General features: G+C 56.2%; 1 protein-coding gene across 1 annotated transcript; it reads left to right on the forward strand.

Annotated features, from left to right (window-relative positions):
* Positions 1 to 82: 82 nt before the first annotated feature.
* On the forward strand, positions 83 to 18,552 carry SRC (SRC proto-oncogene, non-receptor tyrosine kinase). Its single transcript, XM_063094496.1, has 12 exons — positions 83 to 179; positions 1,232 to 1,489; positions 2,990 to 3,089; positions 9,638 to 9,736; positions 9,884 to 9,987; positions 11,975 to 12,124; positions 13,525 to 13,680; positions 15,674 to 15,853; positions 16,765 to 16,841; positions 17,597 to 17,750; positions 17,919 to 18,050; positions 18,344 to 18,552. Exons 2-12 carry the CDS (start codon positions 1,240 to 1,242, stop codon positions 18,550 to 18,552), a joined length of 1,611 nt encoding a protein of 536 aa, XP_062950566.1. The 5' UTR covers positions 83 to 179; positions 1,232 to 1,239.
* Positions 18,553 to 24,007: the final 5,455 nt, after the last annotated feature.

Genomic DNA, 24,007 nt, shown 5'->3' on the forward strand with positions numbered 1-24,007 from the left:
ATCTCTGCTTTGCAGATGAGGACGCTGAGGCCCAGAAAGGGGAAGTGACTTGCCTAGGGACACACAGTGGGGAGAGGTGGAGCAGGTCTAGTTCAAGACCCCTCCTCCATAACTGGTGTTCGTGCCAAGACCCCGGGCTGCTTCCCGGATCCTCTGGGACAGCCCCTGCCTTCCACCAGGTGAGGCGATGGCCCTAGTAGGGCTGCAGAGACAAGTGGGGAGACCCCAGCCAGGCTTGTTGGGAGCTGGGAATAGTCAGGGTGGACGGGGAAGTGGGAGGCAGAGAGGTGTGGTGGGGTCCTGGGCGTCAGGGGGAATTTCCAACTTAGTTCCCTCTTATGTTTCCTGATCTCTGGACCTTCCAGATTTCTGGCTCAGAAAAATCTAGCTCTTGAATAGTCAGTCACTCTCATCCACTCATGATTGCCTCATTCATTCAACTATTTATTGAACACCTGCCGTATGCTATGCCCTATGCTAGGAACTGAGAGCATAGCAGTGAACCAGACAGAAAAAGCTCATGACAATGATCACATAGTCACATGAGTTTAAAAAAAAACAAGGGACCACATGTTATCAAGGAGAGGCACAAAAGTCAGGGGACTTAATCCAGTGAAAAGATTTGGGGAACACTTCCCGAGGAGGTGACTTTTGAGCTGGGAACTGAAGGAGGCACAAGTTACCCTGGTGAGGTGGTCAGAGAGGAGCATTGTGGGCAGTGGGAACAGTATGTGCAAAGGCCCTGTGGCTGGAGTGAGCTCCAGCCATCTCCTTCTTCAGCCCTCCTGCTGTGTTGCTGCCTTGGTTGCCACTTCTGTCACCTTTCTGCCAGTGTTAGACTATTTTAGTCAGTCATGTATTCATTCAACAAGCCCTCAGTGAGCTCTGTCCTATGTGTTAGGTGCTGGGGACATAGGCATGACTCAGATACTATCCCTGCCCATGAGGGACAGAGGCAGTGACTCAAGGGGAGGTGTGGCAAGTCAGGGCTTCTGATTATTAGGTGATTCTTCCATGCCTGGCCCTGTACCAGGGAAGCCCTTTATAGGTGTCATCATTACGCTCATTTTACAGATGAAGAAACTGAGACTCTGAGAGGCTAATTCACCCAAAGAAGTGAGTACCACTCTTTGGGCCTCAGTTTCCTCATCTGTACAATGGGTGGAGATGGAGGCAGCCCTGCCTGCTCCCGGAATGTCTCCTTCACCCCAGGATCCTCTCTCGTCCCCAGCCAGGACCATGGGCAGTAACAAGAGCAAGCCCAAGGATGCCAGCCAGCGGCGCCGCAGTCTGGAGCCTGCCGAGAATGCCCACGGCGTCAGTGGGGCCACCTTCCCCACCTCACAGACCCCCAGCAAGCCAACCTCCGCAGATGGCCACCGTGGCCCCAACGCAGCCTTCGCCCCCGTGGCCACTGAGCCCAAGCTGTTCGGAGGCTTCAACTCCTCGGACACTGTCACCTCCCCACAGAGGGCGGGGCCACTGGCTGGTCAGTTGGCCTGGGTTGGGCTGCTAGGGTATCCTTGACCCTCCTGGCTGGGCCCAGGCTGCTCTGTGTGTCCTGGGGCAGCGACACTCCCTCTCTGGGTTGCTGTTTCTTCCTTCACTAAAGGGGGAGAGTCTGTGGGTTACTTGTCCTGGAGACTGTTGGGAGTTTCCTGGAGGCTGTGGGTAGAGAAGGACTTTATAAACTGTAAAGTGTGGTACACTCCTCATTGGCTTTGCAGAGTGTAACTGGGTCTAGAGATGAGGACCACTGAGACCCACAGAGAAGGGGAGCATGGGGATCAGGCCAGAGTCTGCTGCTTCATGGTCCAGGCTTTGTCTTATGCTCTGGTCAGCCCAGAGATGGGTCAGGACAGACAGGTGGCGGATGTGTGGCACAGGGGCCCAGTGGTTGTCAGGGAGACTGGGACTCCAGTCTTCCCAGGCTGGGCCCAGTGCCGAGATGTGCCCCTGTGCCCTCTGCTGGCACTTTGAGGGTATAGCAGCTCCAGGCAAGGGATGCTTAGAGAGAGCAGAAGTGGCCCGAGACACGCAGACATAGGTACGCACACAAACATATGCACTTCTACCTGCCACGCTCAGATGGAACCACACGTATAGGGCTGTGCACCCATACAGGACACGCACGCATGCAGAGTGGAAACACCATCAGAGACGCTCACAGACACACAGTGCACACGGAGACACACCCAGGGACACATGGATGGGATGCCCAGGCACAGACACACGCCCAGTGCAGATGTACACAAATACAAACACACATACACAAATGGCCTCAAACTCTCAGATGAAGCACATGCACATGCAGTCAGAAGGCATTCAAAGACACACACAGCACACAGAAACACACCCAGCTAGAAGCAGCACCATGGATACAGGCTCACAGCTACACGAACGCACATATGTGCAGTAAGAACATACAAACTCACAGACACACAGATGTGTGGACCCTCAGACTGAGACACACACCCAAGTGAGACAAATAGACCCACAAACACACCCATTCATTTGCAGCCAAGATCTCCCCACACACCTAAAAACAGCCAGATTCACACACAGAGAGAAATAGAGTGACCCTCCCAGCAGCAAGTTCCTTCATTCACTGGCTCGTTCAGCCCACACTTCTTTCTTGAGCATCTACTGTGTGCCAGGCTTTGGGGCCAAAACAAAGACGCCTGTTCTCTGGGGCTTCTGGTTCTGAGAGCAAGGCAGACACCAAACAGATAAGCTAACACCCAGCACCACTTAACGCCCAGGGTGCACACTCAGATGTGGAGAGATGCACATGCCCCCACCTGCCCTCACAGGGATGCACAGACACTTGGACACAGTGGCCACACATGCAGGCCCACCCCCACCAAACGTGACCACGTCTCTGGGCTGGGCACTGATGGTGTGTGGGAGACCAACCCTGCTCCTCCCGGGTTCAGGGCCCTCTTGCCCGGCCCCTTTCTGTCCTGACACACCCCATCCATCTCTGCAGGTGGAGTGACCACCTTTGTGGCCCTCTATGACTATGAGTCACGGACGGAGACTGACCTGTCATTCAAGAAAGGGGAGCGACTCCAGATTGTCAACAACACGTGAGTGCCTTCCTTCCTCACTGCCCTTCAGGACCTGGTGGGGGGAGTTCACGGCGGGGTGGGGGCGAGGTTCACTCCTGCCACGTGGGAGCTGCTGACAGAGGGCAGTATAGAGCCCTGCACCTGCGCATTCCTGCGCTTGGCAGCACCTGCTGTTGCTCCCTCAGGTGGGGGACCCCTCCTCCCCAGCAATGGGACCCCTCCCCACCCTTGGCCCTCGCTTGCTCCCTCCAGCCCTCTCTCAGCTTCTCCCTCTCTCTGCTTCTCTCTCGCTGGCTCTTAGGAGGAAGGTGGATGTCAGGTGTGTACGCATTTGGTGGGCAGCGGGCTGGGTGGGGGTGCTTTGCTAGGGGTGCGGGGCTGCTGTCTGCATGTGCTTCTACCACCCAGTGTCCCCACCTGTTGTCTCTGGCTCCCTCGGCTGCCCCCCACCCCCAGCGTCCCAGCTTATCTTCCCCCCCCACCAGTCTGGCCGGGTCTTGACCTTAACCCTGAGCTGAGATTGGGGGCCCCTCCCATCACCCATTGTGCTCACCCTCACGCCTCCTCCCATCCAACTCACTCCTCCCCATCTGGCTTGCAGCCCACACCAGCTGCATGTGGGGTCCAGGGCTGGCCCTGGGAGGCCTGGGTGGAGAAGGCCTTGTCTACGCTCTCCTGGAGCCAGGGTATGGCCTGGGAGCCAGCCCCAGTCGCCCCAGTCTAGGCCAAGTGGCAGCTAGAGGGCGGGGCTGGGTCAGCTTATGGAGCCCCTGCTGAGTGCCCCCCTCTGGTGGTGACCACAGGGACGGGCAGGCTGCAGGGCTGGAGGGGTGATGGCCTGGGGGCTGTGGAAGGGCAGGAAGGCTCTTGAGGGCAGAGGAGAATCAGTCCCCCAGTGTCCTCACAGGCCTGGCTAAGGAGGTGGGACATTTCTGCCATCCCTGAGCGTGTCCTGCTGTTCATGTCTCCCTTCCCTTGTGCACGCTGCTCCCTCTGCCTGAAACACCCTTTCTCCCATCTCTGCCTGGCGAACTCCTATGCATCCCTCAACACCCAGCGCAGGACTGCCTTCTCCACGAGGCACAAGGGAGCAGAGGTGCCAGGTGCTGTGCCTGTCATCTTCACCCATGTCTTCCTGGCATTTGCTCCTCTCTGCAATCCCACCAGGGCTGTAGTGTTGGGGGGGGGGGCTGTCTCCATTTTGCAAATGAGGAAACTGAGGCTCAGAGATGTGAAGGCCCTTGTCCAAGGTCATAAGGCGCAAAGCCAGGTAGGAAAGCCAGGATTGGAATTTGGGCAGCAGCTCCCTCCCTTCCTCAGGCTGCGCTCTGGGGAGAGGGAGTTTTCTCAACTCTCCCCACCCCCTTGCATGTCAGAGTCCTGGTGGGGCTCCAGTTCTCTTATTGTCACCTGCTGTTTGCATCTGCTTTCTCCCAAACTGGGAGCTCCTCGAGGCAGCTCTCTGGTCTGCCTCATTTCTGGGTCCCCATACCACCTGCTGTTCAGCACACCAGCAGTGCCCAGCTGGTGCTGGTGAACAGGAGGAACAAACAGTAACAGAATAGCCACCATTGATTGTGCTGTGTGTGAGCTGGTTCCTGTGCTGAGTGCTCTAAGTTACATTATTTTATTTATGTGCTACCACAGCCCTGAGAAGTGGAAACTCTTATTTGCTCCATTTTACAGATGAGGAAACAGGCCCAGAGAGGTTAAGTGACTTGCCCAAGGTCACACAGCTGGTAGTGGCAGAGCTGAAAGGGAATGCCCTCTGACTCATGGCCCTTGCAGGAGGGCTCAGTGGAGGAGCAGTGGAGCCTGGAGAGGGAAAGGCGCAGGCAGGGTGGATGCAGCAGGACAGTGGCTTTGAAGTCTTGGGGGAATCTCACCGTGTGTCTCAGGGCGGGTTCACAGCTAGTAAAGGTGTAGATGCAGGACAGGCTTGGGGAACTTGGACTCTGCCTCTTTCTCCTGGAGTCAGAGGGCAGCCCCCTTCCTTCCTTTGTCCAGCCCTTTTGCTCCCTCCTTCCTGCCTTGTGGGACGGGCTAGGGGAGGTTTGGCCAGGATGGAGCAACAGGAGGGCTGGAGGTAGTGGAGTCTCATCCACAGGAAGCCCCCAGGGAGCAGTGCGGATCCTGGTTGGGGAACGGGGGCGGGTGGATTGGGGTGGATTGGGGTGGATTGGGGGCCCTTCCTCATGTCCCAATGCTCAGCTGCTCCCTTGCCTAGAAGTTGGTTGGGGATAGAGGTGTGGGGTGGCCACTGGAGGAAGAGGAGAGAGAAAGGGATTTGGGGGTGGGGCTTAGTGGGAGATGGGCCACCCAAAATGAGGCGTTCAGGTCTCATACCTCACCCAGGGACCACCCTGCATGTCTTTCCACCATTATTGCTTAGCACCCTTCCCACCTGCCTGCCTGGCCCAACCCACCCACCCTGTATGAGGGGGGGCCTTTCTGAGTCTAGCGTGGGGGCCCAGCCCTTGTGTGGGGGCTGGGCTTGGTGTCAGGGGAGGTTGAGAGCTTAAAGATGAGCCCGTCTGTCATTGGGGTTTGGCCAGGGCTGGCTGGGTGGGGGTTCCCATAGCAGCAGTCCTGGAAACCCTGTTCCATAGATCCTGGTGCCAAATGGCCTTGGTCCTAGTCTCCTAGGGTCCTCTGGGGCCCTAGGTCTGAGGAAGCCCACTGTGGTCTGAAGTCTGACTGCCCTGAGTACACTGACCTGGTGTCTGAGTCTCTAGGAGTCAGGGTCCCTCTGGGTCTGATTCTGGATTGCTCCCTGAACTGCCTCTTCCTCCCACCCAAATTCCAGCAGCTTCTTTGGGGTAGCTTTCCAGCAGTCACTGCCAGTGACAGCACTTTAGTGATCTCTGTCTCCTTGCCCTAGGCATTTGGGGTAGGGGTATGTCAGGACTTCAGAGCCCCCAAAGACCCTCCCAAGACCTGCCCTGGCCTCACCCTCCCCTCTCCTCACAGGCCCCATGGCCCAGGCCTTGGGCTTGGAAACTTGCTGCCTGGGCACTGCCTCAGCTCTGGGGCTGTTGGTCTCACGCTGGGCCACACCCAGCTGCCACAGCTTGTCTGCAGTCCCCAGAGTGCCTCTCTGACCAGTCCCAACAGCCTAAGTGATCATATCAATGCCCAAACTGGCTATGTCCCATGTTCCAAAGCTGCCACACCCTGGACTCACATGCCAACCTGGCTGGACACAGGATTAGGGTCCAAAAAGAGGATCCTGAAGCTCAGACAGGTGAGGTCAGTAGCCTGAGGTCACACAGCTAGTGAACTGGCATTTGGGATGTAAAATCAGAGCTCGAGACTCGTGGCCCAGCGCTTTCTCCTCTGGCCACGTGTGGGAAGGTGAGAAGTCAGACGGGAAAATGTACAGTTCCCTTCTGTCCCTTCTTCCTGCCCATCTAATGAGGACCCGGTCCCAGGGAAAGTGCTGGATGCAGTAAAACTCAACCTGATAGACTGATGCCATTGTTACTTCTGATCGCAGCTATTTGAGGCCGTTTTGAGTCTCCCAGGCCCTTGACATGGGAAGATAGGGACTGATACCTCCATTTCATTGGTGGGCAAACTGAGGCTCACATGATAATCACAGTAATTATCTCAGCCCTCCGTGAGCCCGGCTTGATGCTGGCAGTGTACACACTTTGCTTGCAAGGGATATTCTGTGAATATCATCTCCTTTTTACAGATGAGGAAATTAAGACTCAGAGAGGGTGGGGTCCTTGCCCAAGGTCACACAGCAAATCCTTGCTGGAGACTGGGACTGTGCTGCTATGGTTTTTAAAACATTTTGGAGAGTAGGGAGGGGCACTGTGCAGGTACAGATTTAGATGTTTTCATTTTTTTTTTAAAGCCAAATCAAGATACTAACAGTTCATGCCTATTAAACATCTACTATGTGCTGGGGCCCTGTGCTAGCATTTGACAGACATCTTTGGAGGGAGGCATGACTATTCCCATCATACAGATGAGGAAACTGAGATGGGGATGCAGTGTGGAGGGGCCAAGGTCATGCAGCCAGCAAGTGGTGAGCTGGGATGGCACCCACGGCAGTCCGATGCTGGAGCTCAAACTCTCAGACACCTCTAAAGTCAGGGGCCAGGCTGAACTTGAACCTTGGGTCCTTTAATAAAATTGTGAAGCCTCTTATGAAATAAAACCCCCAAACTGGACTGTGAAACCCCAAACTCACATGTGGGCTGGTGTTGGGAGCTTTGCCGCTGACGTCTGGGTAATGCCAGCTGAATGCCCCTTGCTTCTGGGGCCCCGCTTGGCTGGCTTCTGGGCACTTGCTTCTGGCCAAGTGCTGAGGGCATTCAGGGGCCCTGGTTCTCTCCCTCGCTCTGCCCTTGATTCGCTGTGTGGCTTTGGGCAAATCACTGCCTCTCTGTGCCTCATTTTCCCCATTGGTGAAATGGAGGCTTTGGACTGAGAGATCTCAGAGAGCTGTTCCCTGTGACTTGAGTCCTAATCGTGTAGCTTTGGGCAATTCACTTCCCCTCTCTGTGCCTCAGTTTCCCCAACTCTACAAAGAAAGTGCTGGGCTACTCTAGCCTGGGTGCTGTGTGTCCCTGGGCTGATCCCTTGACATCTCTGAGCCACAGTTTCCTCACCTGGGGGCTGGGGCCCTGCCTTCCTCCCTTGCAGGGTGGCCTTGAGGGTCAAATGGGACAGACAAGTGTGGACACTCCTAGGTGGGTGCACAACAGGGAGGTGGGCGGAGGTTTGGGGCATCAAAGGCTTCTTTCCTTGAGGTGGGACTTGCCCCCTTACCCCAGGGCCTTCCCTCTCCCCCAGAGAGCCCCACGTGGGTTCCACCCCTGCCTGAGTGTATGTGCAGCCATCACACGGCCGAGTCAGACCCACACAGCCCCAATCTTACCCCTTTGCCTTGCTCCATCCAGAAGGGACCCCACACTCTCTGGTTCAGCCTCAGCCCACCCAGCTGAGTCCCAGGGTCTAGGGTGCTCCCTTGTCCTCTGACAGGTTCTTGGAGAGCTCCCCAGCCCTGCTGTCTCCTGGCCTCAGCTTCTCCATCTTTAAAACGGCCTGAAGAATATGGTCAGAGGCAGCTCAGAAGAACCAGGAGCCAGGGATCTGGGTTCAAGTTCAGGCTGTGTGACTGTAGGCAAAGGGCTTTCTCTCTCTGGGCCTGGTGGGGGTGGAGGACATGTCCTGCTTGCTGTGTGTCTTCTCAGGGTCATGGTGAGGTCCAAAGACGGCCTTGGATTGAGAAGAGCTCAGCAAGCGTCAAACCCCACCGAATCCCATAGGGGAGGGTTCCTTCCTATCTGGGAGTCAGGATCCTGGTCCTGGCTGTGTGACCTTGAGCAGAGACCTTTGCTTCTCTGGCCTCAGTCTCCCCATCTGTATAATGGGAGTGGAGAGGGCTGGACTCTAGTTCCCAGGTTGCCCTGCCCATGGACCTCCCTCCCTCCCCACAGACCCTCTCCCTGTCCTTTGGTTGCTTTGGATGTGAGGCCTCTGTGGCTGCTCCCCACCACTCCCCACCCGTCCCCCATCCCCAGCACCGCCTGGCTCTCCTGCTCTCTCCCTAGCTCTTCCTGCCACTCTTTGCCTCTTACCACCCCCATCTCTGCCTCTTCTCTCCTGTTGGGCTCTCGCTTTCTCCTCCCTCCTCTGTGTCTCTGGACCCCCGCTCCAGCCAGACCTGGTTCACATTCAGATGGCTGCAAAGGTACTTCCACCCCCTCCCCCTCTCGCCCAGACCCAGGGGACCCAACCATGCCAGGAGCTCCTCCTGCCCTGTCCCCATCACCTCCTCCTCCTCCTCATGGGGTAGTTAGTATAAAAGTGCCCTGGGCGTTGGGGCCCTGCCACCTTGGCCCCCTCTGGCATGACTCGCTGCGTGACTTTGGGCAAGTCCCAGTCCCCTCTGGCCTCAGTTTCCCCCTGCAGGTGGTAGACTGCAGGAGGAGGCCTATTGTTTTCAGCTGAGGAACCCTTTAGGTATGACCCATGATTTGTGACAGAGGCAATCATTGCTCTGGTGTGCAGGGTTGGGGCCTAGATTGTCACCAGGCCCCAAAAGGGCCATCCCTTGCCCCCACTGAGGTCTCACCAGCTCCCACCATTGGGCTTCCGAATCTCAGGACTTGGGGAGACTTTGAAGTTCTAATTTGACATCCATCTTGGGCAGGGATCTTCTCTCCTGATACAGCTTTGCTTGCCCCCAGAGACAGGAAGCTCCCTCCCTCCCTCCCAAGGAGGGAGCTCTTGGCATTTTGAGATGTCTTGGTACACCTGAGAGGAAGCAAATTGCTTCCCACGCCAAGACTCTGCCCCTGTGGACTTGGGCCTCAGGCTGACCAAGGTCAGTTCTGCCTCGGTCCTAGACAAAGCCCATCTGAGCCAGCTCTGGCAAAGACACATCTGGGCCAGGGAGGGGTAGAGTTCCAGGCCAGCGTGACCTGGCATGCCGCCTGCACCTCACTCGGCCATAAGGGCCCCAGCACAGCACCAGGAAGATCGCAGACACCCAGGCTCACTGCTGATGGCTCCCTTCTCCTTTGCTCCCTCCTTCTCCCCCTGCTCAGAGAGGGAGACTGGTGGCTGGCCCACTCACTCAGCACGGGACAGACGGGCTACATCCCCAGCAACTATGTGGCGCCCTCCGACTCCATCCAGGCCGAGGAGTGAGTATTGTCACCGGCTGCCTATCTGCAGCATCACTGCTGGTTCAGAGTGTCTTTCCTGGGCTGGAGTGGGAGGTCTGGCTGCCCAGGGCCACAGCCACATCCCGGGGAGAGGTGTCACCACCCCTCTCCTCCTTCCCACCCCAGGTGGTACTTTGGCAAGATCACCAGACGGGAGTCAGAGCGGTTACTGCTCAACACGGAGAACCCGAGAGGGACCTTCCTAGTGCGAGAAAGTGAGACCACGAAAGGTATGAGCACTGCTGCTGGCCAGTGGAAGCTGTCTTTTGTAGGATTTTTTTATTGGCAGCTGGTCAGTGTGGGGATCCGAATCCTTGACCTTGGTGTTACAAGACTGCGCTCTAACCAACCGAGCTAAGAGGCCAGCCCTTTGTTTGTTTGAAACTCAGTCTTTTGTGGGTTGTTTGAGCTGGGTGTTACAGAATGAATAGGAGTTTGGTATATGGAGTGGGGTGGGAAAGGCCCTCCCGGTGGAAGAAACCGCAGGATCAAAGTCTGGGAGGTACATCCAAGGTGCACTGAGTAATCCAGGGTGTCCAGAGGTGCAGCAAAAGAAGCTTAGCCTCTCTGGGCTTAGTTTCCTCAGATGGGGAATGGGCACAGTTGTCAGGATGTCTGAGTGTCACACAGCAAAAAGCTTGTTCCCATGGTGGCTACTGATGCAGTGGGCCCCTCCTCCCTCGCTTCACCAGGGGTCTCTGGGCTATACTGGGAGCTGGGGCCTGGCTTTGCGCTTCCTCCCACGGTCCTGGCCTGGCTCTTCTGCTGTCTTTCCCCCACCCAGAGATGAAGATCATCCCTTTTCTCTCCAGCCCCTCTGAAAGTGGGTTGCAGATGCCCCGTCACCATGGCAACCAAGCGGGGCCGCTTCCTGTGGGCCTGGGGCTCAGTGGGAGATGGGAAAGCAGAGCATCCATGTTGTGTGTGTGCACATATGAGCAGTCGTGTGGCTGTGCACATGTGTGCATGCCATGTGTAGGTCGAGGCATGTGTATATGTACACACTGGGATGGAATTGTGTGTGTGTTTCTGTGTAGGGTGAGTTGTCATGGCTTTGTCCTCATGCCCGGGGGCCTGGGCAGCGTGTACCTGTGTGAGCATGTGGCCACAGGCCACCGACATGCCTGTGTGTATGTGCGCAGGAGGTCAGTTGGCTTCAGCCTCGGGCCTGTGGCTTCTACATGCAGCAGCCTGAGCCATCTGCAGACAATCGTGGTTGCCTGATGCAGGCTTTAGTGATGGGTCTCAGCTCTGTGCCCTACTTGCTCGGTGACCACTTTCCCTCTCTGGGCCTCATTGTCCCCTTCTGCCACTTTGAGGACTGTCCAGAGGGAGGCCCTTGGGCCAGGGGGGCTGGGCATCCCTCTGATGCCTGCCCACTACTTGGCCAGGCTCTTGATAATGGCCTTCTCTGGCCGCTGGAGCCTCTGCCCCGCCTCTGGGGCTCAGCCTTGTTCCCTGACTGCACTGCAGGTGTCTCCTGGGCTCAAGTTAACAGAGGATCCTACCCAGGATGGCTGGGCAAGAGGAAAGTTTTCCAGCCAAGAGCATTCCTAGGCTCAAGGGAAGCAGGAAGAGGGCCCCCGAGTCTGGCCCAGCTTGGCCTCTGCAGCCTTCAGGCCAAGCCCAGCACATGGTATCCTGCCCACACACGTCAGATCCTCTGCCAGCCACCCTCTCCTGCCTGAGCCTGCAGCCTTCTTCATGAAGGGACAGGCCCACATGGACACTGCCCTCTGGGGCTCACCCAGAGAGGAGAGCGTAGGCCAGGACACAGGGCCATTCCCAGGCTCCCAGCAAACATTTATTGAGTACCTACTGTGTACCCGGACATTTATATGTGGTCTCACTGAATCTTCCCAGCAGCCTGGAGAGTACCCCCATTGTGCAGAGGAGGAAACTGAGGCCCAAAGAGGGCACATGACTTCTCAAGATCACACAGTTGGGATGCACATGTAGGACTCAGAGGTCTTACCAGGGCAAAGGGTACATGGCAGGACTTCAGCTAGGTGTTCCTTCGCTTGCTTGGCCCCTCCCTTGGTGGCTGCCCCAGAGGCGGGTGCTGAGAGACAGGGTGGGCCAGGCTCCCCTGCCCTGGCCTCCCTTCCCTCCAGTTTTGGGCAGGCACAGAACTGCGTCCAGAACACAGTACTTAGTGCTGTGGCCTGCAGGTTAACGGCATGGTGGTCACCGTGTGCCTCTGGCCCTGCCCTGCAGGTGCCTACTGCCTCTCTGTGTCCGACTTTGACAATGCCAAGGGCCTCAACGTGAAGCACTACAAGATCCGCAAGCTGGACAGCGGAGGCTTCTACATCACCTCCCGCACCCCGTTCAACAGCCTGCAGCAGCTCGTGGCCTACTACTCCAGTGAGTGCCCCCGGCTGCGGCAGGGGAGGGGTCTGGGGGGGGCCCAGCTGCAGATCCTGAGGAGGGGGCTCGGGAGCCTACAGGGGCTGGGGACTTCTGCTCCCCTCCCCTCCCCTCTCCTTCGCCCCCTTTCCTCTCTCCCACACCTCTTCCTTTCCCATCCTCCTCTCCTGCCTCCCCGTCCCTCCTCTTCCTCTTCTCTCCTGCCTGGCCCCCTCCTTCCTCTCCCCCCTCCCTCCATCTTTTCCCTCTCCCCTCTCCCTCCCCCCTTCCATTTCCCCCTGCCTCACCGCCCCCCTCCCTCCTAATCCTCTGCAGCTAGCTGGTGAGGTGGGGGCTGCCCTGAGGCACACCAGAGCAAGCTGGAAGGGAGGGGACATTCATTGACTGGTGGAGTGGTTGTCTCTGCAGCCCTAGAACCGGTCTGAACCGGTTACTGGGCGAGGAGGAGGGGGCGCTAGATTGATTGCTGCAAAGAGGGAGAGAGCAGCAGAGGGAGGGAGAGCTCGGAGCTTGGAGCTCAGCGCTGGCGCAGGACGTGGGTGGGTGCGGCCCACCCGTCTGCATGTGTGAAGCTGCCCCGTGGGCCACAGGGTCAGGGCCTGTGTGTACCCATGTGTCTGTGGCGTGTGGCCGCGGCCTCCGTGTGCAGGTGTGGTCTACTCCCCACCCCCTGCCGCCTCCTCCTCCCAGCTACCTCTAGGATCAGCCGCCACTCTGTCTCCTCTGCCACCCCTGTTCCCCCAGATCAAAACCCTCCAGAGGCTATCTTGGAATCTTAACCGGGTGGTCTAAACCCGGCTGCCTACCTGCCCTCACCTGGAGCCACCCTTCCCCATTCACTCCTGCAGCCTCTGTCCTGCCTGCGGCCTCACCAGCCCAGCAGCTGGTCTTCTCTAAGGGCCTTTGCACAGGCTGTGCCCTCTGCCTGGAATGCTCTTCCCTAGATAACCTCTCACCCTCCTGCAAATCCAAGCCCAGTTACCACTTCTTCTGGGAAGCCTTCCAGGACCTCTTCAGCCCCTACTATGGCAGGCACAGCTCTTCTCCATCACATTCATGGTCCTGGGAGGTGATTAAGGGAAGCTGGGCTTCTCCCTGGACTGGGAGCTCCCCGAGGGCACGTTCCACTGGACTTGTTCCCCACCCGGTCCCTTGCGCCCCTTAAAGTCTGATAAATGAATGAATGAATGAATGACTCAATGAACAGATAAATGCATAAGGCATTGTGGGTCTGTGTAGGGGTCTGCATATACAGATGTAGACTCCTGGCTTTGAGGGCATCCTATGTGTCTCCGAAAGTCTGTGTGTGTACGATGTGTAGGGCTACACACACTGCTGGACAGGGAGGCCTCGGGCTGAATGCCCCACCTGAACACCCTCCCTGTTTCCGTCTTCAGAACATGCCGATGGCCTGTGCCACCGCCTCACCACCGTGTGCCCCACGTCCAAGCCGCAGACTCAGGGCCTGGCCAAGGATGCCTGGGAAATCCCTCGGGAGTCACTGCGGCTGGAGGTCAAACTGGGCCAGGGCTGCTTTGGAGAGGTGTGGATGGGTAAGACTTCGCCCCTACCCCTGCAAGAGAGACCATGGTCCCTCGGGGGACTTTAGTGTCACAGCCTGGGAACCAGACAGATGGCCATCTTGTGTGGCAGCTCAAGGCTCCCTTGGTCTCCCTTCCTTTAGTCACCTGTGCTGAACAACTGGGCTGTATTTTAGATCTGGAGCCCCCCAAGTGCATGCTCAGTGATAAGATGGGCAGGCAGATTTGACATAGCCCAGGCCTCTGCAGACCACAGCACCTGCTTACCAAGAGCTTCTTAGGGCTGGGTGCCTTGGCTACCTGGAGACCTGCTATATAGTCTGGGCCAGGTGGCCTCACTCTGAGCCTCAATCTTCCCAGCTGTAAAATGGGGCTGGTGATAATAGGACCCATGGCTGTGGGAGGGGGCGTGGCATTGTGAGGACACAGGGGCCCAGCATGTGTCCACACTGTAGCTCTTAACTATGGGAAGAGAAGCCCCAGTTCGCAGAGGGGAGCACGGGGAAGCTTAGTGTCTGACACATTCTGTTAACCATTTCCCATCTAACCCTGGAGAAATGGCAATACCATCCTTGAAAATGGGCGCCATGAAGCCCTGACAAAACCCAGGCCCCTCTTGCACCGACTGGTTTCTGCTGACACAGAGGAATCATAGAGGTTGGGGTGGAGGTGAGCATGACAGTTGAGAGCCTGTCGTTTTAGTGGGGGGACCCCAGTGTGCCGTTTACAAGGTTGTTTCATTGGAGCCCCGGTATTCACTATGTCACTGTCTCCTCTTTCCTCCCTGCAGAGGGCTGATGGAGGGTGCTGCAGGGACAAAGGCCTGGAGGCTGGAGGTCAGGCCGAGTCAGGGAAGGGGAGGTGTGGGCCTTGAGCTGGTGAGAGGGGAGAGGGATGAGAAGCTAGCTCTTAGGCACAGGACCTGAGCAAAACCTGGGTAAATCCACAGCATTGGCCATGCTGGTGGCTGCAAAACTCATTCCTGGCTCGGGTATGTGGTGATGTCTGGGGGAAGGGTCTCACTTCCTCCCTGGGTGCTCCAGGTAGACTCACAAAGTGCCACAAACAGATCCCTAGATAGCCTGTGCCAGGAGGGCCACAGAGAGGGGCCTGAGTCCCAATCCTCGAGTCGAAGCCCAGTGGTGGGAAGGAACAGGCCCAAGGCCACCCATCAAAGAAGCCCCATGTCCAGCTGGGACAAGAACTCCGATTGAACACATTGGTCTAGAACATAGCTTCCCCAAAGGCCCCACAATTAAAAAATCAGATAATAGTAAAATGATAATGACACCCCCCTCTTATTTACTGAGCTCTCACAGTGGGCCTGGCCCAGTGGCTAAAATCTCATTTAATCCTCAAACAGCCCCCCAGGGAGGCACAGTAGGATCCACATTTTCCAGATGCGATAACTGAGGCTTAGAGAGAGGACTGACTCACCCCTGGTCTCAGTGCTGGCAGGAGGCAGAGGCAGGAGCCAAACTCCAGCCTCTCTGGCCTCCAAGCCCTCGTGCTTAGTGCAGTGCCTTACTTTTTGGGGAGTGCAAGCTCCAGAGGTGACCGCTTGTTCCTCAGCGGCCCCCGGCCCCCACCAGCACCCATTCTGTTTGCTAACGCCTGAGATGCCTTTGATGCCCTGCCCAGAAGGAACCTGATCACCAGGAGTGAGACATTTGAGTTGGAACCATGGTCTCCCATCCGTCAGGCTAATGTGCTGCTTTTTGGGACACTCCTAGTAATCATAGCCTAGCAACAGCTACTATTTCTTGAGCATATACCAGAGACTCATTTAATCCTTGTAACAGCCCTGCAGGAGCACCCCATCATTGTGCCCATTTTTCAGATGGGGATACTGAGTCTCAGAAAAGGCCCAGGTCTTGGCTGGGCTTGTCACACGGCTAGGGAGGCCAGAGCTGAACTTGGTACCCCAGCAGGCAGATCCCGGGTTCCCATGCGATAGGAACGGGGGTGGTCTCAACTGAGGCAGCCTATGCCTCTCCCCACACAGGGACCTGGAACGGCACCACCAGGGTGGCCATCAAAACCCTGAAGCCTGGCACGATGTCTCCAGAGGCCTTCCTGCAGGAGGCTCAGGTCATGAAGAAACTGAGGCACGAGAAGCTGGTGCAGCTGTATGCAGTGGTGTCAGAGGAGCCCATCTACATCGTCACGGAATACATGAGCAAGGGTGAGGCCTGGGCGGCTGCAGGGACACAAGCTGGCCCCTCGCTGGGCAGCTTCCAAAGACAGGGCAGGTGGGGACGAGCTTCACTGCCCCCCAGCATGGAAGCGCCGTCTGTAAAGGTGGAGTGGAGTAGAATCAAATTCTCATGTCAATGGAAACTTAAAGCAACAATTGTCTTTCTTGTTTCATTTTGTTTTTAGTAATTTCCCCCAGTGTGTCTTCTCTCCCCCCTCGCCCCCGTTTGCTGGTTTTCTAAAGTTGTTTGTCATTGTGAGGCTAAACGAGAACTCCCCCAACCCTCCAAGCTGAGCCATATCTAGGTTGAGTTTCTGGCTTGACCTTGACTTAATTTTTAAATTATTCGTTATTTTTCAAAATTGTACTTTTTGGAGGTATAATATACAAATGATAAAATACACCCATTTTAAGTGTCCAGTTTAATGAGTTTTAATAAATGGATTCTCTGTGCATTCTTACCACAATCAAGGTATACAATGTCTCCATCATCCAGAAAGTTTCCTTGTACCCCTTTGTAGACAGTGTGCTCCAGCCCTAAACCCAGGCAACCGTGGATCTGCTTTTTGTCATTATAGATTTGTTTTGTTCATTCTAGAACTTCATCCTTGTTGTGTCTATCAGTAGTTTGCTCCTTTTTCTGTCGCTGAGGATTCTGTTTACGCATGTGCTACAGTTTATGTGTTCACCTGGAGGTGGACATTCGGTTGTTTCCCATTCTGCTGGCCTTTTGAGTGGCAAATTCCAAATGAGACTTTATTCAGAGATGAGTTTACATAAAATCTGCTGTGCTGGTTGCAGTGAGGTCAGCCTGACCTGGAGGGACAGGATCTGGGAATCACTGCTTCCTGGATCAGTGAGGAAGGGCAGGGGTTAGAGCTGGGTCTCTCTCTGCCCAGGGAGTTTGCTGGACTTTCTCAAAGGGGAGACGGGCAAGTACCTGCGGCTGCCTCAGCTGGTGGACATGGCTGCTCAGGTGAGTCAGTCCCTCCTGCCTCTCCGCACCTTTGGCCCTCAAACACCCCGACCCACCTGGCTCAGCTAATTCTAGCCTCTTGAGTACCCATTCTAGGAAGCTTGCCTGGGTTGCCCCCACGCTCACTGATCTTTCCTCCTGTGTTATGGGGACCACTTATAGGTGTAGTGAGAGGTGGAAATGGGCAAAGGAAAGCCCTTACTTGGGCATCAGGAGTCACTGACTTGCTGTGGGACCTCAGGCGTCAGTTTTCTTCTCTGTAAAAGTCTTTCATTCACTTAGCAAACATGTATTAGTGCTTGCTATAGGTGATCTTCAACAACTTTTTTTGTTATTGTTGTTTAATCCTATCACAATCAGGAGAAGTAGGGATAGGCTATTATTCCCATTTGACAGATGAGAAAACAGGCACAGAGAGGGAACTTGGGGCAGCAGGCACAACCTGGAAGTGATCTGTGTCTGTGGGTCAACTGGAGCCTCTTTTTTATGGTCACCCCACTTCCTTGGCTGAGTCTTCTTTTGTGCCTGCCCTTTGCCCTTTGCCCTGCGCTCTTACGTCCCACTGAGCACTGCTCCTGCTTTTTATGTCAACGGCGTTTGTTGTAAACTGACTTCACCTGCCTGAAGGAGTGTTTGGGAGGGCAGAGTGTATGGTTGGCTCTCCAGCCCTGGGGATGAACCCTGGGCACATGTGGGGTGACCCTGGGAAGGGTGTGGGATGGCTGCTGAGCCATGCTCCTGGGTTTTGCCTGCAGATTGCCTCAGGCATGGCATATGTGGAGCGGATGAACTACGTACACCGGGACCTCCGCGCTGCCAACATCCTGGTTGGAGAGAACCTGGTGTGCAAAGTCGCTGACTTCGGGCTGGCTCGGCTCATTGAGGACAACGAGTACACAGCCCGGCAAGGTGGGCGGCGTCCATGGTGGATGTCGCATGGCCTTGGGCAGGTTGCGGCCCTGCTCTGAGCCTCAGTTTCCTCATCTGCCAAGTGGAGATGAGGATGGTGCCTGTCTGGCAGAGCAGTCGTGGCACCGTGACATTGATGAACCTCCCCTCACCTTCTCACTCCTGCAGGTGCCAAATTCCCCATAAAGTGGACGGCTCCAGAAGCTGCCCTCTATGGCCGGTTCACCATCAAGTCGGATGTATGGTCCTTTGGGATCCTGCTGACAGAGCTCACGACAAAGGGACGGGTGCCCTACCCTGGTAAGAAGGGTCCCCACAGCCCATCTTTGGTCCTTGAACCCCTCTGCCCTGGTGGCCCTGGGCAAACCACATCCCTTTCTGGGCCTCAGTTTCCCCATCTATATAACAAAGAGGTTGAGTATCTGATCTTAGGCTCTCTGTATGGTCAGGGCTCTTAGACTCAGGGATGGGACTTACCCGTGGTTGTGCCCAACCTGTCCAAGGCAGGAAGCCCTCTGTGTTGTCCCCATCACCCTGCCCCACCCCACTTTCCTCACCAGAGCCGGGCTGCTCATGCCTCCCTCTGTCCACAGGGATGGTGAACCGCGAGGTGCTGGATCAGGTGGAGCGGGGCTACCGGATGCCCTGCCCTCCTGAGTGTCCTGAGTCCCTTCATGACCTCATGTGCCAGTGCTGGCGGAAGGAGCCCGAGGAGCGGCCCACCTTTGAGTACCTGCAGGCCTTCCTGGAAGACTATTTCACGTCCACTGAGCCCCAGTACCAGCCTGGAGAGAACCTATAGGAGCAGGCAGGGCCAGACTGGCTTCTTGGCTTGGATCCTGGGCTGGGTGGCCCCTTACATGGGGCCTTGCCTCCCTCTGCCTCTCTCTGTGGGGCTTGATTGCCAGGAATGAGGCCCCTCCCTCTTTGGTAGCAAGGAAGGGCTTTGGGACCTCGGGCAGCCCATGAAGGCAGGGTCCACGGCACAGTGACTCTCCCAGCCCCTGCTCTGCCACATGCCTCCTCCCTGAGCTCCCTCCTCGAGCTCTGAGGGTTTCTGGAGGAGGAACTGGGGAGAAGGGCTGGGGCACAGGCACCCTTTTCCTAGCCTCACCTACTCCACGAATCGGGCCCTTTCCCTGCTTCCCATGCCACCCAGGTCTGTCTCAAGAGCTGGCCAAAGAGCCTTTCCAAAGAGGAGTGACGGGCCTCAGGCCCTCAGCCTGCCTGCCCCCTGCCCCTGCCCCTGCCATCCATTTCTGAAATGTCTGTAGGTGGAGGCCGCTAGTCCAGACCCCTCTGCCATTGCTCCCAGGCTGGGCAGCTTAGCTTGACCTGATGGTGGGTACCCCTCAAACCCTGCCCTTCTTCGACCTGAGGGACCCTTAGAGATAATCAATTCCTTGCCTCCACTTTACCCATGGGGAAACTGAGTCCAGAGAGGGATGTGACTTGCCCAAGGTCACAGAGCAGCTCAGGTTGAGGTGGGGTTAGAACCTGGTGCTCCCTCTGTCTTCCTCAGGAACCAATGAGAATTGTCAACAGAAGGCATCATGGACAGACTGGGGCAGCCCAGGGGACAAGGGGCCTGAAGATGGGTTAGAGATAGCAGAGTCCTACTGCCACCGCTCACTGGGCTGGGCTGTCGTGGGGGAAGAGAATGGAGGCAGATGTGGAGCCGAGCCAGGTGGAAGGAACAGGTGCCGGGAGACCAGCTTCAGTCAGGATGTGGGTGGTTTTTGACCTGTGGAGCCAGCAGCCATGAAAGGGAGTGAGCTCCCGGGCTCTGGAGGCAATCAAGCAGAAATGGAAGAGCCAAGAGGCAGGGAGGCCCTGGCCCTGGCCTCAGAAGAGAACCCCAGGTCCTTCTTCCCCCAGGTGGTCCTGTGGCATTTCAACACCTGGTCGCTGCTCTCCTCCCCAAGCTGGAACCCCTTAACGCATGAGTAGGGAAGGGAGTGCCCGAACTGGGGTGAGAGAGGATGGGGGTGCCCACTGCCATGCACCAGGACTGGCTATGTGACCTTGGGCGGCCCCTGCTTCCTCTCTGGGCTGCAGTGTCTGCCCCACATGTGGCAACGGCCTGTGCAACTGCTCAGCTCCTGTCTAGACCTTGTGGCTGGGCATCCATGGTGAGCCCAGCCCCAGGACACCAGGAAACTGCGTTTTGGCCCAGGCTCTGCTGTTCATCCTTAGAGCGTATGGTGGCTTCTCCCTGGGCCTCAGTGTGCCCATGTGTACAAGGGGTGGCTGACAGTTTGTGGCATCTTGCCAAGGGCCCGTGTGTGTGTCTGTGTGTGCACGTGTGTATGTCTTCATGTGCGTCCATATTTAACATGTAAAAACACCCCTGCTCTGTCTCCTAGACACGTTGTACATTTCACCTATGACCCCCCATCATAGCAATAACATTCCCACTGCCGCTGCTGGGGATTCTCGAGCCAGCCAGGCCCTGCCAGCGGGGAAGGAGGCCAAGCAGTGCCTGCCTATTAAATTTCAACTTTCCCTTTCATACAGGTTTATTACCCAAGTCTTCACCCATCCATCCCAGTTAAATCTGGGCTTGCTAACCCCAGCGCGCTCTCAAATCCCCATTTAACTGCCCAAGGCCCTTTGTATAGGGTGACCTAATACTGTCTTTTTTTAAACAAACACAAACAAACAAACAAACAAACAAACAAACAAACAAACAGTGTTTTGTAGGTTTCAGATGACTATGCAGAAGCCTGGGGGACCCCCAGCTCTGGGCAGGGCTTGGGGGTCCCGCATTCCATGGCCCAGGCTTGAGGGGCGGGAGGGGGGATCCAGAATTGGTTGTAAATACTTTGCATATTCTCTGATTAAACACAAACAGACCTCAGAGTTTGGCCGATGGTTTATTGAACATCTACTGTGTTCTAGAGAGTGAGAGAGGGCAGGATGTGAGAACAAACTGTGGTCAGAGGGGCCTTTGTCTGGGCAGCACTGGTAGTTGGATGGCTTCAGGCCAGGGGGTGACATGGTCAGATTGGAGGCAGCCATGGCAGATGTTTGGGCACATCTACACCTGTGTTTGAGAAGTGAGCACATCTGGGAGAAGCACCAGGCACAGCCTAAGATTCCCAAAGTGTGACAAGTTCAGGACTCAGATACCTGTGGTGGATGGTGGCAGTTGACACTGGGGACTGGGGCAGGCTGTCAGACCTGTGTGGAGTTGCTGGTGTGTTCACAGGGAGATCACAAATACACTGTGCGGATTTGGCTGCGTGTGTGCTATTTGTGTGTTTCCTAGGAGTGCTGGGCAAGGGTGGGGGTAGATCAACAAAAGTCCTGGGCATTCTGAAGAAAAATCCAAAGACCTCTTCCTCCCCCAACACCAAAGGACACAAACTGGAAAGCTGATTTGCAGCAGTCTATATGAAGATACTTATTTTACATCAGATCACACACCTATGCATGAGTCACCTCTGGTCATCATAACATTGCTTCATTAAAAACAAATTTCAGGGGCCGAGCCCGTGGCGCACTCGGTAGAGTGCTGCGCTGGGAGCGCGGCGACGCTCCCGCCGCGGGTTCGGATCCTATATAGAAATGACCAGTGCGCTCACTGGCTGAGTGCCGGTCACGGGAAAAAAAAAAAAAAAATTTCAGTTCGGCTCCCCAGACTGGCCAGCCACCAAAAAAAAAAGTAAAAATAAAAGCAAATTTCAAGAACTGGACATTTCTCTGTTCAGTGTTAATTTTGCAAGCCAAATGTACTACAGTGTCCAGGTCAGCAGGGACACCTGGAGGTGGGGTGTGGAGCAGAGGTGGGGTGTGGACGTGAGTGTGGCAGCTTTCTTCTGTTTGCTCCTGGGAGTGCGTGCCTGGCCGTGTGTGCCTTTGTGTTCCTGTGGGTATGTGTGTGGGCCTGTTTGCTCCTGGGTGTCTGTGTTTGTTCATTGGCGTGCTGTTTGGACGTTTGTGTGTGGGTATGTCTCCAGGTGGTCTGTGAGTCTGGGCTCCTGGGGCTGTGTCCCAGGTGTGTGTACCTGGGTGTTAGAGGCATGAGGTGAACGGGTCTGCCTGTTCGGCCGCGTGCATCGGGCGTGTGTATTGTATGGATACATGCAGGTGGATCGTGAGCCTGTGGGCACAGAAGTGTGGAGCTGCGTTCACAGGGACGTGCGTGGGGCCGGTGTGTGTCGGTGTGAGCTGGGCCCACGTGCAAGCACGCCGGGGTCGCGCGCCTGCCCGGCGGGGACAAAGCGCTCGCCCGCGCTGCGCGGCGGCTCGGCAGTGCGCCTGCGCGGCGCGGGAGGCTGGCGGGTTCCCAGGGGCGCCCCGGGGCGGCGGACGGGGCGGGGCGCGGGCTTCCCTCGCTCGGCCTCTCCCGACTGTCAGTGCTTCTGCGGCTGTCTCTGGCGCTCTGTCTGGACGATTTTCGGTTTCTTTCTGTTCCCCGCCCTGGCCCCCCTGCTGCTGTTTCTTGGCCTTTCTCTCTGTGTCTGTGCTTCTGAGTTTCTGTGTGTGTCCCTGTGTCTCGCTGTTGCTAGTTTCTGTCTCTCTCTCTCTGGGCCTCGGTGCTGCCTCTTTTTCTCTAGTCTCCCCCTTCTCTCCCCTCCTCTGTTTCCATCTCTAAGATTTTCCTCTCGGTCCGTCCATCTCTCCACATCTCTGACGTGTCCCCAGGCCCTCCCACACCTCCATGCCTCTGTCCGGGCTGTTTCCACCCCCGGGAATGCCCTTTCTTCCCTCTGCAACCTGGCAAACTCCTAGTCATCCTTCAAAACACATCTCAGAGGCCACAGACCACCCCTGGGGCTTTCCCTGACCCCTGGGATCGGCGGGGTTGCCGTGGTGGTTCAGGCAGCTGGCCCACCAGACACTGGAGAGATCCCCGCTGGGGAGCCCAGGTCAGGCCCAGCAGGCCATGTCTGGACAGGGAAGGGGGCGGGAAAGCCGCTGGGGCCCTCCCTCCTCCTGCCTCTGGCTCCCTCTCTGGTTTTCACTTCCTCACTCCAGGCCTGGGCCTGTGTTCAGCTTGCTTTTGTTGGACTCTGCGTGTGAGCGAGACAGAGATACATCCAGAGACAGAGTGGAGAGCGAGAGACGGCCACCCTGCCTGGCCACTGCCAGGTCCCCATTTGCACGTCCTCTTCAGCCCTGTCCAGTTTCCAGCCGCTTCAGAGGAAGTGAGACTCTGGGACCCTGTGGCCCCTCCGCCTTCCCTTTCTAGCTTCGATTGGTTTTGCTCTTATTCTGCATGCATTTTTTCTTTTTGAGAAAAATAATATGTTTTCTCCCATGACAAAAATACTATGTTCCTTCTGGCAGACTAGGAAAGATACAGAAAAGCACAAATAAGAAGAAAAAAGAAGCCGCATAATTTGTATCCCCTACTCTGTCCCTCCCGCTTAGAGGATGGGGCATGTCTCCAGGGTGTGTGTGATCTGTCACCTGCTCTCTGGGTCTCCTGGTCTCTCTTCTCTGTCTCTGTTTCTGCACCTCTGCATCCTCTGGGCCCTCATTGGTTGGCTCTCCTCCTGGGCTGCTGGCCTGTTCGTTCCATCATATGTTCATACATAAAACTTGGGTTGAAGATTTCCCCAGGCCCAGTCCTGCCTGGCCCTTGTGTGTGTGTGTACTGTGACACTTGCATGTGTACGTGTGTGTCAGGTGCTCTGTGCCCCAGCTGTGTGTGTTCCTGCAGCCCCTCCCTGTCTCCCTTTCTCCACGGTTTCATTGACCTCCCATCCCAGCGTTGCACTTCCAGTGTGTAGAGTGTGTGCAGTGTGTGGTGTGTGCCAGGTGGGATATGTGTGTGGTGTGCTGTGTATGCTGTATATGTAGGGTATGTGTGCTGTGTGGTGCACGGTGTGTGGTGCCTGGTGTGTGATGTGTAGTGTGTGGTATATGGCTTGTGGAGTGTGGTGTGTGTGGTGTGTGGTGTATGTGGTGTGCGCAGTGTGTGTGGTGTGCAGTGTATGTGGTGTTTGGTGCGTGGTGTGTGTGTGGCACACATGTGCCCCTGGTGTCCCTCCCAGGCTGCAGCCCCTTCGGTGTCATGGGTCCCTTCATTCATCCTGTGCTCTTTTCCTCTGGTCCCTCCCTCATAAAATTCTCCACAGCAGATCTTGTGCTGGGCGTGTGCATGCACACACACACACACACACACATACACACACACGGAGTCCCTTGTATACATACACACACATACACAGAGTCCCTTGCCTGCATGTTCTCTCATTTCTGTCTTCTTTTCCCATTTTCTCTCAGGGACTCCAAAAAACCGGCTT

The sequence above is a fragment of the Cynocephalus volans genome, chromosome 1 (assembly GCF_027409185.1).
Source record: "Cynocephalus volans isolate mCynVol1 chromosome 1, mCynVol1.pri, whole genome shotgun sequence".
In the NCBI taxonomy this organism is placed as follows: Eukaryota; Metazoa; Chordata; class Mammalia; order Dermoptera; family Cynocephalidae; genus Cynocephalus; species Cynocephalus volans.

What these genes read in the sequence shown, in the direction of transcription:
- SRC (XM_063094496.1), top strand. Translation starts at nt 1,240, where the DNA reads ATGGGCAGTAACAAGAGCAAGCCCAAGGATGCCAGCCAGCGGCGCCGC. An exon ending in GAGGGCGGGGCCACTGGCTG is followed by an intron (nt 1,490 to 2,989) that starts GTCAGTTGGCCT and finishes CCATCTCTGCAG; the next exon opens with GTGGAGTGACCACCTTTGTG. An exon ending in GACTCCATCCAGGCCGAGGA is followed by an intron (nt 9,737 to 9,883) that starts GTGAGTATTGTC and finishes TTCCCACCCCAG; the next exon opens with GTGGTACTTTGGCAAGATCA.